Source organism: Rhinolophus ferrumequinum, chromosome 9 (genome assembly GCF_004115265.2).
Source record: "Rhinolophus ferrumequinum isolate MPI-CBG mRhiFer1 chromosome 9, mRhiFer1_v1.p, whole genome shotgun sequence".
Lineage (NCBI taxonomy): Eukaryota > Metazoa > Chordata > Mammalia > Chiroptera > Rhinolophidae > Rhinolophus > Rhinolophus ferrumequinum.
In genome coordinates, this window is record NC_046292.1 from 23,092,723 (window position 1) to 23,108,400 (window position 15,678).

At 43.6% G+C, this 15,678-nt stretch overlaps 1 protein-coding gene across 1 annotated transcript in view; it reads right to left on the minus strand.

Moving 5' to 3' along the window:
• CSMD2 (CUB and Sushi multiple domains 2) overlaps positions 1–15,678 on the minus strand; it is a 579,918-nt gene that overhangs the window by 95,980 nt on the left and 468,260 nt on the right. The window contains exons 33-37 of the mRNA XM_033115124.1: positions 6,435–6,530; positions 4,766–4,969; positions 4,183–4,307; positions 3,209–3,305; positions 1,572–1,676 (exon numbers count right to left, since the gene is read on the minus strand). Coding sequence (XP_032971015.1) covers positions 1,572–1,676; positions 3,209–3,305; positions 4,183–4,307; positions 4,766–4,969; positions 6,435–6,530 — 627 coding nt within the window. The remainder of the gene's footprint in view (positions 1–1,571; positions 1,677–3,208; positions 3,306–4,182; positions 4,308–4,765; positions 4,970–6,434; positions 6,531–15,678) is intronic.

A 15,678-nucleotide genomic window follows, 5' to 3' on the forward strand; every position in this document is an offset into this window, starting at 1 on the left:
GAATGCAACTCAGTATTTAGTGGGGTGATCACAGCATAGTAACCCAAGACCAATTGACTGGAAAGGCAGTAATAGAGGGAAGGAGAAGGAGGGGCAGAGAGAAAGCCAGAGCAAGAGAGGGTGGTAGGATTAAAAATGGAATGGGGAGAAAAGTGAGGCCAGAGAGAAAGAAGGAGGGATACAGACAAAAGTCCATTCTAATTTCTCTTACATTGCACAGCTTGATTTTATTTAAGCCATGCTTGCAACAAAGGGAGAATTATTTTTTTATCGTATGCAATTTACTACTTTTGAAAGCATATTGTTCCATTTCCATTTCAATTAAATAAGCATTAAATCTGAGTCCTAGCAGTACATATGACTTTTCAGTACCCTTCAAAACCATTTGCCTCTACAACAGCAATTAATTCTCCCCTTCTGCACCTCTTTGTAGATTACCTACAAAACAAAAATGTAACTACAGGGCCTTGGCTCCTAGGAGTTTCAGTCTCCATATACTAACCCCGGGCCTGTGTTTTCCCCAGCTCTTCCCACTATAAGAAGACAGTGCTGATAGACATCAGGTAGGGAGAAAACTACCAGTTCTCTTAAACAAACAAAAACACACACACACACACACAAAAGAGGTAAATTTTCTCTGGGAATGAGGCAGTAGAATGACAAAGAGATTTAGGAAGGAAGTATATCTTTGGAAGAAAAAAATAAAGAGAAGATTCTAAGAAACATTTAAGGACTCAAATTAAAATATTGGATAAGGACACAAAACTGGAAAGAACAAAGAAAAGAGGGTAAAAGGGGGAAAATGTGAATTATTCAAGAGACCCAGGACACGTCCCTCTACCAGCTGAGTGAAGCCTTGGAGGTCTGTGGAGGAAGATCTCAGAGGTCCCTGTTCTATTCTCCACCCGTCTGGGTCTTTGCTTCAAGCTGTCCCAGGTCTAGGAAAGACTAGGTACGCTCTTCAGTTCTTTCAGGCCAGGAGCATCCTGGGATCCCGCTAATCCTCTCCCCATCACCTGGATAAAGCTCATTCATTTTGGAGACCAGCGGGGCATCTGCATAGCATCCACCTCTGACCCTATCAGGTCTCTGGCACCTGGTGAGGCTTCCATCCCCGTGCACAGGCCCATGCTGTCAAAGATGGCCCATCCAATCCTGCCTTCACACATTTCCAAAGACAACTGCATCACAGAACCAGGGGGTGGAGAGGCCAGTTTGTAGGACTGGAGAACACCTCTATTTTCTCATATCCCAGGATGTATACTGGGACTAGGCCAGTGACCAGGCCCCCTTCTCATTCCTGGTATGGACATGGAGAAAGCATACAGGCTTCTGAGTAACTGACATTTGGGTGAGAATCCCATCTCCACCATTTATGGGCTGTGCTGCTGTGCTGCCTTGAGGAGATTTTGGACCTTCGCTGAGCTTTAGCATCCTTGGCCAGGTCTGTGACAAGGCTTAAGTGGGATGGAGGAAATACAGCCCAGTGTGACCCCTACTCATTGTGGGTACTCAGTACCTGTCAGTTCCCACCCTGAACCCTGTACACAGCTGATACTCTGGATTCTCACTTTTGTACTCCAAGTGGAAGCCGGCTGCTGACACGCTGATATCTGAGTAGAAATGAAGGTAGAGCTGGTTGGAGGTGCTGTTCAGAAGGGCAGGCACGGTTGTTCCTAGGGCAAGAGAGAGGGACCATTCAGGCTTAGCCTCCCCAGTGCTCCAGCTCCCTTTTTCTTTTGCTTTTGCTACCTGCTGACATTCTGCTCCCAAGGCCCCCAAATGTCCCCAATTATCACACTCACAAAATGACAAATTAGCACTTCTCAGAGTGCTGGGTCTCCCATGTCCAAGGGAGGGGGGAGACTTCAAACAACTTCCTGCAAAATGAGCTGTGGCAGAGTCTCATGCCAGCAGTAGGGTGAGTTCCTCAGCTGGCCTATGAGTTTGGTTCCCCCTTCCAGCCACCCTCAAAATGACTCTGACATGTCTCATTATCTGGGTAATCCAAGCAGTGTAGAAAGTTTATATGGGGCATATGACTCCTTTTTATATCTTGGCAACATGGGTTCTGGAGCCTAGAAGACCCCAATACTATAGTTTGCCGTGTATAACTATACACGACTTTTTGGTCCAAATTTGTGAGAAAAAAATAAGGATGCGCATTATACATGGGTAGTATTAATTCCATATCTATATAAATGTTTTTAATTCTTTTATTTATACTTAAGTTAAAAGTGTAACTCTAGAAAATCAATAACGATATCGTATGCAACATAATACTCTGGAATGCGATAATCGGTTTTGTTGAACTTACACCAAGCTGGCAACACAATGAGTTCTTGGCCCTCTATGATGTATAAATGTCGTAAATTTTTTTACTGGTACATAAAATTTCTTTTTACTGGTAAATAAAAATTTCTTTTTGCTGGTAAATAAAAATTTGAATTAAAAAATTAAAATGGTTCCCTGAGAATTTGGGCCAAAAACGTGGGTGTGCATTATACAGGCAAAATATGGTAATCGACCTGTTTGTTGGGCAAAAACATACTCTACACCCAGTCTGAAGTCCACCCCTGGAATGGAAAATGGTGCAGCCACTTTGGAAAACAGTTTGTTAGTTCCTCAAAAAGTTAAACATAGAGTGACCACATAAATCAAGAATTCCACTCCTAGGCATATACCCAAGAAAACTGAAAACCATATCTCCATAGAAACTTGTATGTGAATATTCATAGCAGCATTATTCATCGTTAGCCAGTAAATGGAAACGTCCAATGTCCATCAGCGGATGAATGAATAAATGAAATGAGGTCTATCCATGTGATGAAGTGCTGATACGTGCTACAACATAGTGGCCCTTGAAAACATTCTGCTCAGTGACAGAAGCCAGATACAAAAGGCCACATATTGTAGGATCCCCTGTCTATGAAACGTCGGGAATAAGCAAATCCATGGAGATGGAAAGTAGGTTAGTGGTTGCCAGGGGGTGGGGGTAGGGGGTGATGAGGAGTGGGTGCAAATAGGGACCTGGTTTCTTTTTGGGGTGATGAACATGTTCTGGGATGAGGTAGCAGTGACAGTGGTAGAACTTGGTGAATATACGGAAACCCACTGAACTACATGCTTTAAAATGGTGGATTTCATGGTTATGTGAATTCTATCTCGTTAATAATAATAATAAAGGTCCCTGGAAGCCCTGCCTCACCTGAGAAACTCCCCAGCATGGTTACAGTATTGTCTGCACCGTCAAACACTTCCAAGGAGTCCCAGTTCTGCTCTGTGACAAAACTGATGACCTGAATCTGAGAGGGCAGAGGGATTCAACAGTTGGTTAGACAGCCTGAGCCCCGCCCCCCCTTTCAGGTAATTAATCCAGTCGTTGAGCAACTACTCTAGGCCCGACACTGTGTTCAATCCTTCCAATAAAAGTAAGATGCAGTCTCTGTCCCCGAGGAGCTCTTTGTCCAATGGGGGAGACAGATGGGAAACGAATGATTATAAGAAAATGAATGGGGAAAGGAAATTCCGGGAAGTGGGAGTACTTCAGTCTGACTGGCCTTCTCTGTGTCTCTTGAACATTCCCTGGGTTCCCCCAATTTCCTGTCTGGGCTGCATCAGACATCCTGCAGCAAGGACCCACTCCTGGCCGGACCTGTCCACCTCGAGTTCCTGCTTGCTGTCTGTGTTGCCTCTTCCACGCCAAAGCACAAGTTCTGGGGTCTCCTATACTTGGCTCTGACCACTGTCACCTGTTATGGCCCTAATTCTGCTCCTACGGTTCAAGCTGCAGCTGTGACACCCTACGTATGTGCCTGGTATTTCTCCATGCTCTGTGCCTATCGGTTTGCTCCTTCCCCTTCCTGCAACATCCCCTCTTTGACGCCCCACAGTCTGAAGGAAAAAACCCCTTCAAGCCATTTGACAAACGTATCCTATGAATCCTCCCCAGTCTTTGAATTGCGGCTCTGGGCCCACTTCCTTCCTCCGGCCTTCCCTGATGGCCCCTTCCTTCTTCCTGAGTTACCTGGCCCTCTCCTCATGCACCCTGAAGCTCCAGGGCCCCAGGCTGTTGTGTTTTTATGTTTGTGGGGCTCACCTTCACACTTGGCCTGAAGGGCAGGGACAGCGCTATGTCTCCTCCCGACCACCTGCCTCACTGAGGTGTCACCTTGCCCCTACCTGGATGCCAGCGCCTTCGGGGACCATAATCTTCCACACGCAGTTGAGGCTGTTGAGGTAGGGCTCCGGGAAGCCGGGGGACAGGAGGGTGCCCCTGCGCTCCGTGAGGTTGCCGCCACAAGGCACTGGGAGGAGGCGACTCTGGTCAGAGGTGCTTCCCGCATGTCTTCACGGGTCCCCCATGCGAACCTCCCCCAACAGACTCTTCTCAGGGCTCCCCAGCCTGCTTGTGACTCCTTCCCTGCTGGCTTCTCCAGTAGGGCCCCAGTCCCACCTTCTCCCATGATTCCTCTCCACTCAACCCTCCTCAGGGGCCAGGACCCACAGTCCTCCCTTTACACATATTCTTGCCCTTCCCCATCTCCACCCATCAAGCAACCGCAGCTCCTCCTTGCTGTCTTCACATCCAACCCACAGGCAGGACTAGTGATTTAGCTGGCATGGGACACCCTACTGAAGTTATGCCGGCGGACAGGGGCTGCCGTGTGTCTTGGTGCAGCCGCTTGTTCTTGCTGCTTCCTCCAGAGAGAAAGGACTCTTTGCTGGGTGCCCCTCCCCAAGTCCTGGTTGTCCAGGTACTCACCCATACAGGTAGGTGCTGAGACATTCCACTGGGCCAAGGCCCCGGGAACAGGGAGGCACTCGATTTCTGGGGACCCCTGCAGGGCATAGCCGGAGTTGCATTCAAAGCGGACGATGGCCCCCACAGAGAAGTCACTGCCCAGCCTCTTTCCAAAACGGGGTTCCGGCACAGAGCTGCACTGCGTGGCGCTGGTTCGGGGCACCGCTGCAGGGGACACAGGCACTGAGGGGCAGGCCTCTCCCCTCTAGAAACTAGCCCGGGGACGAACACACACAGAATGGAGCTGAGACAGTCTGGAGGGGATCCTGAGAGGCTCTGGGCACTTTTCTTCAGGGCAGGGGTAGGGGGATTTCTAGGATGATGCCTATCTTATTGAAATATAGCTGGACACACAATGTTGCAGCAGAACTTCTGGAAACCATGAGAGGCAGTGTGAACCCCTGGGTCCAGACTTCAGGCCCAGTTGTGTTCTTTGCCTTCCCAACGATGCCCCTAACCCATCAGGGTCCCATATCTCCTAACAGGGAGAATGGCCCTTCCTCTTCTACTTCAGTGCCTTCACCATTTTTGGCCTCTTTTCCCATGTGCCTTAAACCCTGCCTAGGGCCCTGCTGTCCATCATCTGAATCTCCTGTAACCCTACCCAGAATGTTAAACAGGACCCTTTAACCTAGGACCCAGACACGGCATACCCCGTAACAGGATTACCCCTGTAAAGGGAAATGCAACTCACTCTGGGCAACTGAACGAACAGGACCACACTTAGAATGGGCCCTACAAAAATGGACATTCTCCTCGGTAAAAAGATTGGAGCCTGCAGGTGAAAGCCAGGATGCTCCAAGACTTTGCCTTTCAGGGCCAGTGAGGAAGGGAACAAACATTGAAGATCTACTTGGTGCCAGTTACTTTGTGAATTATCTTTTAATCCCATCAGTGCGGTTATATTATTACTCTCAGTTTATAGGTGAGCAAGCTGGGTCTATGAGAGGTAGGCTAACTACTGTGTTTCCCCAAAAATAAGACCTAGCAGGACAATTGGCTCTAATGCATCTTTTGGAGCAAAAATTAATATAACACCTGGTCTTATTTTACTATAAGAATGGGTCTTATATAATATAATATAACATAACATATGATATGATATGATATAATATAATACCGAGTCTTATATTAATTTTTGCTCTAAAAGACACATTAGAGACGATTGTCCGGCTAGGTCTTATTTTTGGGGAAACACGGTGTGGCCAGTTAGAAAGTGGCAGAACTGGGATTCAAATCCATGTTAATCTTATTCCCAAGCCTGTGTTTTTCCCACACCTTTACTGGGCCTGGTAGACAAAACCAAGTTCCATGGGAGAGAGTCTAGGAAAAAGGCTTGGGCTGGCCTTCCCAATGCTATCCCGGCTGTACCAGACAGTACAGGGAGGGGATTAGCTTCCATGTTTGATTTTTCCCTTCATTCAACATGGAGTTTGGTCCAAGAATTGTCTGTTGAGTAAATGAATGTATAAAATTCAACTGAATTTCAAGGAACTGTTCCACAAACTAGTAACTGGCTGAAATAGCCTAAGAATGAGGATTAGGAGGCAAACGTTGCCGCTCCTTCAGTCACTGAGTCACTGAAGAACAGAGACTGCCTCTGTCCCTTCCACATCCATGTCCTACATACCTTGGTAGACAAAGTGGAAGCCTCTGGCTGGTACTTGGCCTTTGGCACTGAACTTAATGAGAACTTGATTGGAGGTGGCCAAGGGTAACGATTCTCCTGCCGAGATAAGGGGCGGGGAGGAGAGGAAGACAGTGAGTCTAGCAGTCAGGCCCAGCAGATTAAATACTAGCCAGGAAGGACGGCTGCCCATACCTTCCACATCCCCGGTCCTTCTGGAGTGAGACCTCACATTTTTGCCACACTTTTCAGTTTAAAGTTTGCAAAAGGCTTTCGCATCTACGGACTTATCTTGATCCATGATCAACGGGAGGTTGGAATGACAAGAGTTCAATACCCCCAGTTAAGAGATCAAGAGAGGTTCAGAATGATTAAATGACCTGCCTTGAGAGGAGAAAGCTTCTAACGATGTGGTGACCCACAAGGACGGGGATAATGGTCATTACCAAACTGACTGGGGGTTTGCTAGGGAAACGGCCATCAATCTGATAGAAGAAAAATGGCTCCAGCTTCTGAGAAGGAGGGTGCTGTGATCTTTTGAGAGTAACTGGCCTTTCCCAGATTCTCTGTGAAATGATCAATAACCAGAGCAATCATATGATTTATTGCTCATACTAGGACGCTTTTGAGAGTAAAAAGGCATACGATTAATAATTATGCTGGTTACTAGAGGGTAAGGGGAGAGGAGGGTGGGAGATGAGGGTAAGGGGGATCAAATATATGGTGATGGAAGGAGAACTGACTCTGGGTGATGAACACACAATGGGATTTAGAGATGATGTAATACAGAATTGTACACCTGAAATCTATGTAATTTCACTAACAATTGTCACCCCAATAAATTTGGAAAAAAAAAAAAGGCAAGGATAGCAAAAAAAAAAAAAAATTATGCTGGAAGAACCAAGTGAAAGCTAGGATCATCCCCGGCAAAGCAGGACATGTCACCCAACCGATAACACAAAAATTGGTGAAAACCTGAATGGGCAGGAAGCTAGGGGAGCCCAACAGCCTTTATATCAGAAGATAAAAGTATGTCTTCTGCTTGATGTGGCAGCGGCAGACGGGAATAAAGATAGCACCAACTGGACCTGCAGCAGTGTAGTCCTGCTCATCATCACCTTCCAGTGAAACCGAGAGAACATGGAGTGGCAGGCAGTGGCATGGCCACTCTGTATGATGCCCCTCTGAACCCTTAGGGACCCCTGAGAATGGCTGCTGACTCCACCATCAGAAGGGAAGTAGGGGTTACAGAAAGCCAGCCTACATCTCCACTGCAGTGTGCGCTGGAGTTGGAACCAGCCAAGGAGCCACTGGGAGTCACATCTGGGGCCCACATGTGTTTCCAGAAAGCCCAGGTGATGCTACTGGCCATGGGCGGTGGAGAGCCTTTAGAACAGCACACTTAAATTTACATGGGACCCAGACGGCTGACGCTGGCTAGGAGTCACTGTCCCGGCTAACTCCTGGCTGCCGAAGCAAAAGGAAACTCATGAAGACAAAGCCTGTCTTCATTATCACGGCCATCTCTAGCTCCTTCTCTCAATGGATGTGAGCAGAACACAACTCTACGTTTCCATCTTCCTATCATCTGGGCTGATGTGTGGATTAGGACTCCAGTAATCTTTCACCAAACCCCTTTTGACTTCCAGTCCTGGACATATGCAGACCTCCCTTTCCATGGCTCAGTGTGTAGTCAAATCACTGGACCTGAGAAAAGGTTTCAAAGTTTTAAGGGAGGAAACCACTTTGAGAAATCAAAGCAAATATTTTTATATGAACTACAACAAAAACCAGAGCAGATCTCAGAAGACTGTCAATGATAGCTGTCACAAGATTAAATCTATCATTGCACCTGTGAAATCAGAGGAGGAAGCCATGCCAAAGGAAAGATCTGAGATTATAATAAAGGCTTCAAAGAGATGAGAAATGCTAGTACACGACAGCTGGATTGTGCAGAAATTGGACAGCAACATGCAGATTAAATTTGGGAAATTCTTCTAGAATCCACAGGAAAAGGATAAAGAAATTAAAATAGTGACAGAAATGACAAGTGACATAGAAGATGAATGGAAAAAAAATCCAATCAGCATATTTCAAGAATTCTAGAGAGAGGGAAAACAAGAGAAACTGAAAGAGAAAAAAATGATTTAAGAAAGAAGATAATTTTCCTAAGCTTAAGAAAAACTTGAGTTTCAGACTAAAATTGTTCATAAAGTGCCAGATCTAATTAATGAAAAAGATTTCCACCACAACACATCCTAGTGGGATTTAATTAAAAGACATTTAGAAAGAAAAGCATAGGTTACCTAAAAAATAATCAGGTTGAATTCCAACTCATCTGTAATATTAGCTGTTGCAATAGAGTGGAATAACTGAAGTAGTTTTGAAAGAAAAAATTTGTGACCCATAACTTGATTTACAATCAAGTTGTCATTTATATGAAAGGAAATGCATTCTCATACATGCAAGGTGAAAAAAAGTACCACAGTTATGAGCCCTACTTTAAAAAATGAATGAAAACAAGGAAATAACAGACTATCAGGGATAAAGACAACCTGGAAAATATAATTAAACCCAAATAATTATTGTGAATAGGTAACAAAACTAAATGCAAACATAAAAACTTGTTCTTATCAACAAAACAAAAACAAACAAACAAAAAAACTTGTTCTTGGGGAAAGAGTCCTAATTTAAAAAGGATTACTAATGACATTGACATTAAAGTCCAAATAGATAAAAAATATCTTGGAAATTAGAGATGGGTCAGGCATGAAGGGAAGACTGAGGCAAAATCAAAACAAGACAAGCAAAACCCAGAAAGAACAAAACAAGATGACAGACAGCAGACCAGATGTTTCTCTTGTAAAATAAGTAAGTAAACTTCCTCTTAAAAGGAAAAGACTCTAAGAGAAAACATATGTTAGGCAAACACAGATACAAAAATTGTTAGAAACACAAGAAGATAAAATATCACAATTGTAGTGGGAGATACTTTCACATTACATTCCAAATCACTGATATATAAAATAGAAAAAAAAATGAAATTGTCCATTAGTGGTCCTCAAGCTTTTTTATTCCTTCCTATCACATCTTAGGGACACACTTCACTCCCATCAGTACTGATGGCTCATCATCAGTGTTTCTCCAAATGAGGAATAAGATAAGATCTGAGTATATTGATGTTGATATCTATAGATTCAATATCTATCTATCTATCTATCTATCTATCTATCTATCTATCTATCTATCTATCTATCATCTGTCTCTATCCCTATTTCTTTCTATTCACTTTTTGTATTTTATTTTTAAATAACGTTTTCAATTACAGTTAACATACAATATTATATTAGTTTCAGGTGTACAACATAGTGACTAGACATTCATATAACTTACGAAGTGATCTCCCTGATAAATCTAGTAACCATCTGATACCATGTATAGTTATTACTATATTTCCTATGGTATACTTTACATTCCCATGACTATTTTGTTAACTACCAATTTGTACTTCTTAATCCTTTCCCTTTTTTCACTCATACTCCCATACCTCCCATCTGGGAACCATCAAAATGTTCTCTGTAGCTATGTTTGTTTCTGTTTTGTTTGTACATTTTTTTTTTAGATTCCACATATAAGTGAAATCATATGGTAATTGTCTTTCTCTGTCTGACTTATTTCAGTTAGAATAATACCCTCTAGGTCCATCCATGTTGTTACAGATGGCAAGATTTCATTCTTTTTTTATGACTGAGTGATATTCCATTGTATATATGAATATGCACTACCTCTTCTTTATCTATTCATCTATTGGTAGACATTTAGATTGCTTCCATATTGTGGCTATCATAAATAATGCTGCAATGAACATATGGATGCACATATCTTTTCAAATTAGTGTTGTGGATTTCTTCAGATAAATACCCAGAAGTGTAATTATTGCGTCCTTTGTCTCAAGTTACAGTCTTTGCTTTAAAATCTATTTTGTCTGAGGAAAAAAAATCTATTTTTTCTGGTATAAGTATTGCTACTCCAGATTTTTTTCCCCCCATTTTCATGAAATATTTTTCCATCTCTTTACTTTCAGGCTGTGTGTGCCTTTCAATCTGAAGTGAGTCTCTTACAGGCAGCATATGTAAGGGCCTTGTTTTCTTATCTAGTCAACCACTCTATGTCTTTTGGTTGGAGCATTTAATCCATTTACATTTAAAATAATTGTTGATAGAGATGTAGTTATTGTCATTTTATTATTCATATTTTTGATCTTTTCTTCTTCTTAAAGAAGTGCCTCTAAAATTTCTTGTAATACTGGTTTGGGGGTGACGAACTCCTTTAGGTTTTTCTTGTCTGGGAAGCTCTTTATATGTCCTTTGATTCTAAATGATAACTTTGCTGGGTACAGTAATCTTAGTTGTTGGTCCTTGCTATTCATCACTTTGAATATTTACTGCCAATCCCTTCTAGCCTGCAAAGTTTGTGTTGAGAAATCAGCTGACAGTCTTATGGGAGCTCCCTTGTAGGTAACTAACTGCTTTTCTCTTGCTGCTTTTAAGATTCTCTCTTTGTCTTTAACCTTTTGCATTTTAATTATGATGTGTCTTGGTGTGGGCCTCTTTGGGTTCATCTTGTTTGGACTCTCTCCACTTCCTGGGCTTATATGTCTATTTCCTTTGCCATGTTAAGGAAGTTTTCTACAATTATTTCTTCAAATAGATTTTCAATTCCTTGCTCTGTCTCTCTTCTCCTTCTGGTACCCCATGTTGGGAATGTCAGTACACTTGATGTTGTCCCAGAGGTTCCTTGAACTCTCTTTATGTATTTTTGTTGTTGTTGATTCTTTTCTTTTTTGCTGTTCTGATTGGGTGTTTTCTGCTATCTTATATTCCAAAGTGCTGATTTGATCCTCTACTTCATCAATCTACTTCATTTCAGTTATTGTATTCTTCACTTTTGACTGATTCTTTTTTTTTATGTTTTCTATCTCCATTTTTATGTTTCCTGTCCCTTTGTTGAAGTTCTCACTGAGATCATTGAGCGTCTTTATAACCAGTCTTTTGAACTCTGCATCTAGTAGATTGTCTCAATTTTGTTTAGTTCTTTTCCTGGAGCTTTGTTCTGTTATTTCATTTGGGACATGTTCTTTTGTCTCCTTATTTTGGCTCCCTCCCTGTGTTTGTTTCTATGTATTAGGTAGAGCTGCTATGTCTCCCAGTCTTGGTAGGGTGGCTTTATGTAGTAGGTGTCCTGTGGGACCCAGTGGTGCAGTCTCCCTGGTCACCAAAGCTGGGTGCTCCAGCTGGGTCCCTTGTGTGGATTGTGTGTGCCCTCCTGTTGTAATTGAGCCTTGGTTGTTATTTGCACTTCAGTGGGAGGGATTGACCCGCAGGCTGATTGGTTGTGAAGACTGGCCATGACTACAGTGGAGGAGCTGTTGTGCAGGGCTGACTCTACAGAGCAGAATTCACTTTAGCAGTGTTCTCATGCCTGCCAAGTCTGCCCTTTGGGCATGTCATTTGTAGAGGTGGTTGGGTGATGTTCTGGTGTGATCTGAAGTTGGACACTGGGTGTGCTGGTTCTGGGACCTCTTGGGAGGGGCTCTGGTACAGGCTAAGTTCAGCTGCTTCCTATGCCTTGCTTGTGGCCACTCGGTATGAGCTACAAAGTGATCTGCAGATGGTTGCCCCTTGTGGTGGGCTTAGAGGTGCCTGGTAGAGAAAGCTGTGAACTGAGGTTGGCTGCTGCTGGCTCTGAGCTTGGGGCTGCTAAGCAAGTGTATGGGGCACACAAAGGCCAGATGCTGCTTGTTTGGGGTTTGTGACCCTTTTGAGAGATTTTAGGAAAGTCTGCAGTATGAGCCAAGACAGACCATTTGTATGGAAAAGCCACGAGAAGTAACTTGGGCAGGCCCCCAAGTTGGATGGGGTGGGGTTTCATGGAATCACCAGGGCAGGGTGAATGGTGTTAGCTAGGTTGATGGTGACTCAGGTATGGCACCTGCCTGCATGTGCAGGTTGGATGGGGGAGGAGGGCTAAACAAAGGAACAATGGCTTCTGCCAGCACGTTTGTCTGGGAGAAAACTGCCCATCCAGCCCTCACTCTGAAGCCAGACAATTCAGTTTCTCCCTGTATGTCCTTGGTGCCTTTTCAGCCACTGCCGCGGCACAGGAGCTCAGAGTAAGTGGGTCCTTCAGTGAGTAAGTCTGTGTGCAGGCCTTTTAAGAAGAGCTCCTGGGACTCCAGCAGTCCTCTGTCTCACTCAGCCACAATCTCTGCTGAGTTTCACAATCAGATGCTATGGAAACTTCTCGGCACTAAAACTCTGTGCTGCGGAGCCTGGTGTGGTTCTGGGACCCCTCGCTCCTCAGGGGAGACGTGCAGCTGGGATATCCCTCCTGATTTTCAACTGCCACACGTGAGTGTGGGACCAGCCTGTTCCGCATCTCTGCCCCTCCTACCAGTCTCAGTGTGGCTTCTTCTGTATGTCCTTAGTTATAAAGCTTCCTTAAGCTATTAGGCAGTAGTTTAGTTTGTTCTGTAGTTTAGTTGTAATTTTTATGTGGTAATGAGAGGAGGTGAGCACAGCATTTACCTACTCTGCCATCTTGCCTGGAAGCCCTATTTCTTTTTATTTCCATTGGTCCTATACATCTATATCTACATCTATATCCATATTTACATCTATAGGTACTAAATGTATACCTGTCTATTTCTCTCTACCTCTACTTATACTTCTATATCTATATGTATACCTGTACCTCTATCTATCTTTCTTCCTACCTATCTAAGAGATTTTGAAAAAGGATCCTACCCCAAGAGATCCTGACTTATGCTCCCAGTTGGTTGTACACGTGTGGGGTTGTGGTGTAGAAAAATCATTTCATTGAGAACCACGGACATAACAGATTTGAAAAACAAAATTGAGTAAGACTGGTCTAATGGCTATTAGAAAGCTCATCTAATCCTAACAATAACTTTAGGAGGTAGAATTTCTACTATCTGAATTTTACAGATAAGGAAACTGAAACTCTGAGTGGTCATGTTGTGACTGCAAACACCGAGCAAACAAGTGGAAAAGCATAGGTTAGATTCTAGGCATTGAGACTGCAGGGCATGCACAGCACCTTCTCTTCTTAACATGGCTTCTTAACCCTATAGAGAACCCATAGTTTTTTTCAGATACTTAGGGAATTAAAAAAAATATCCTTAGCTACTGAGAGGACCTCATTTAATCCCCCAAATTAGAATGTTACAGACTGCATTCTCTAACCACATGGCAATAAAAATAGAAATGAACACAAATGTTACAAGAACAAAATCCAGGACAAGACAAACAACTGAAAGAACAAAAACTCATAGACAACAGTTTAGGGGTTACCAGAGAGTAAGGGGGAGGAGGGAGTGGGGCTCTAGAAGAGGGTAAACGGGGTCTAATATATGGTGATGGAAAGAGAACTGACTCTGGGTGAACACACAATGTGAGATATAATGTATTACAGAATTGTACACTGAAATCTATGTAACTTTACTAACAATTGTTGTCCCCAATAAACTTTAATTTAAAGAAAAGAAAAAAAAGAACAAAATCCAGGTTCCTGGAGGGATAAAAGAGACATTCTTAAACAACTCTTGGGAAAAGAGTAAAACTCGATCATGAATTATTTAGAAAGAAATGATAATGAAAATAGTACATATCATAAAAGATCAAAATGGCAGTGTGAGGTGAGCCTCTGGAAGTCTCCCCTGGAATGAATTTACAACAAATTTGACAACTATAACTCCACAAAGGACTCCCTGCACAGCAGACAGGCAAGACGAAGAGTCTCACTACTGAATTCACCTAAAGGTGGGCAAATAGCGCGAGCAGGGGAGGAGGGAAGGTAGAAGTGCAGAGACGGGGCTGCGCGGGCACAGGACGCAGACGTAGTTCAGTGCTCTGAGCTCGCTGCATCCTGGAACTACCGCAGCTGCGGGAGAGGGAAGAACTCGGACTGCTAGGGCTCTGCTTATGGCCCACAGGGCTGAGGGGATAGCATATAACACGGCTGAACCCAACACTCATGGCAGAGACCTTGGAGCAAATACTGAGGGAAGAAGGCTGAAAACGGTGGTTTAAGCACTCACTGCCACAGAGAATGGAAGCCTTATGCACTGAGACTAGCCGCCCCCTCTCTACCCTCTCAGAGCTCGCCCTGCCTCCACCTGCCCGCTGCTAGAAGCGGAACAGTAGCAGTGTCAGATCAGAAGAACAGAATATTTACAGTTCTGAGACCTGTAGTCCGCAGACACAGATTCGCAGCCCAACTAGTTCCGGCAAAGGGAGGGAGCTATGGAAGCAGGACCAGCTGTGGTGGAAGTCGCTGCCATTGCTCTGGGCCACCTCTCACACCCACACCGCCCCTGTCCCCACCTATCTGGGCAGATCCCTGCAGGAGTAAACAGAACTGCTGAAACACATGGGCTCTGAATCTGATGCAGGAAGAGCTTTGGAACTTCATATGCTCTCCGCATCCCCACATGGATGCGGCATCCTATGACCTAGGCTAACTGTTAACAGAGGAGAAGCCCACCTTCCAGGGAATCCCTGACTGTGTGAGAAGCTGGAATAGTGCAGAGAAAACATAACACTACAGTGTGAGAGAGAAAAAAAGGCTGCAGTCAGAGAGAAGATAAAACACTTTATCAACATGTACTGAAAAACAAAAGAAAGACCTCTTCCTATCAGCCTGTTACAGAGTTCACTCCTGCAGATGTCTAGGAAGAGAAATAATAAATCATTAATTGCCATGAATAACCAAGGCAACAAGATAGCTCAGAAAGAAAATGAAAAGTCTCCAGAAAATGAACTTAAAGGTAAGGAAATATGTGACTTAAATGACAGAGAATTCAAGATTGCAGTTCTAAAAAAACTCAATGAGATGCAAGAAAACACAGAAAGGCCGTTTAATGAACTCAGAAACACAATCAAAGAATAACATGAACATTTTACCAAAGAGACTGAAATTTTAAAAAAGAACCAAATGGAATTTCTGGAGATTAAGAACTCAATAGAAGAAATAGCCAGCTTAGGTAGTAGAGCTGACCAGATGGAGGAAAGAATCAGTGATATCGAAGATAGAAACATGGAAATGACACAGATGGAAGAAGAAAGAGACTTGAGACTTAAAAGAAATGAAAGAACTCTACAAGAACTTTCTACTCCATCAGAAAGAGCAATATAAGAATAATGGGCATACCAGAAGGACAAGAAAG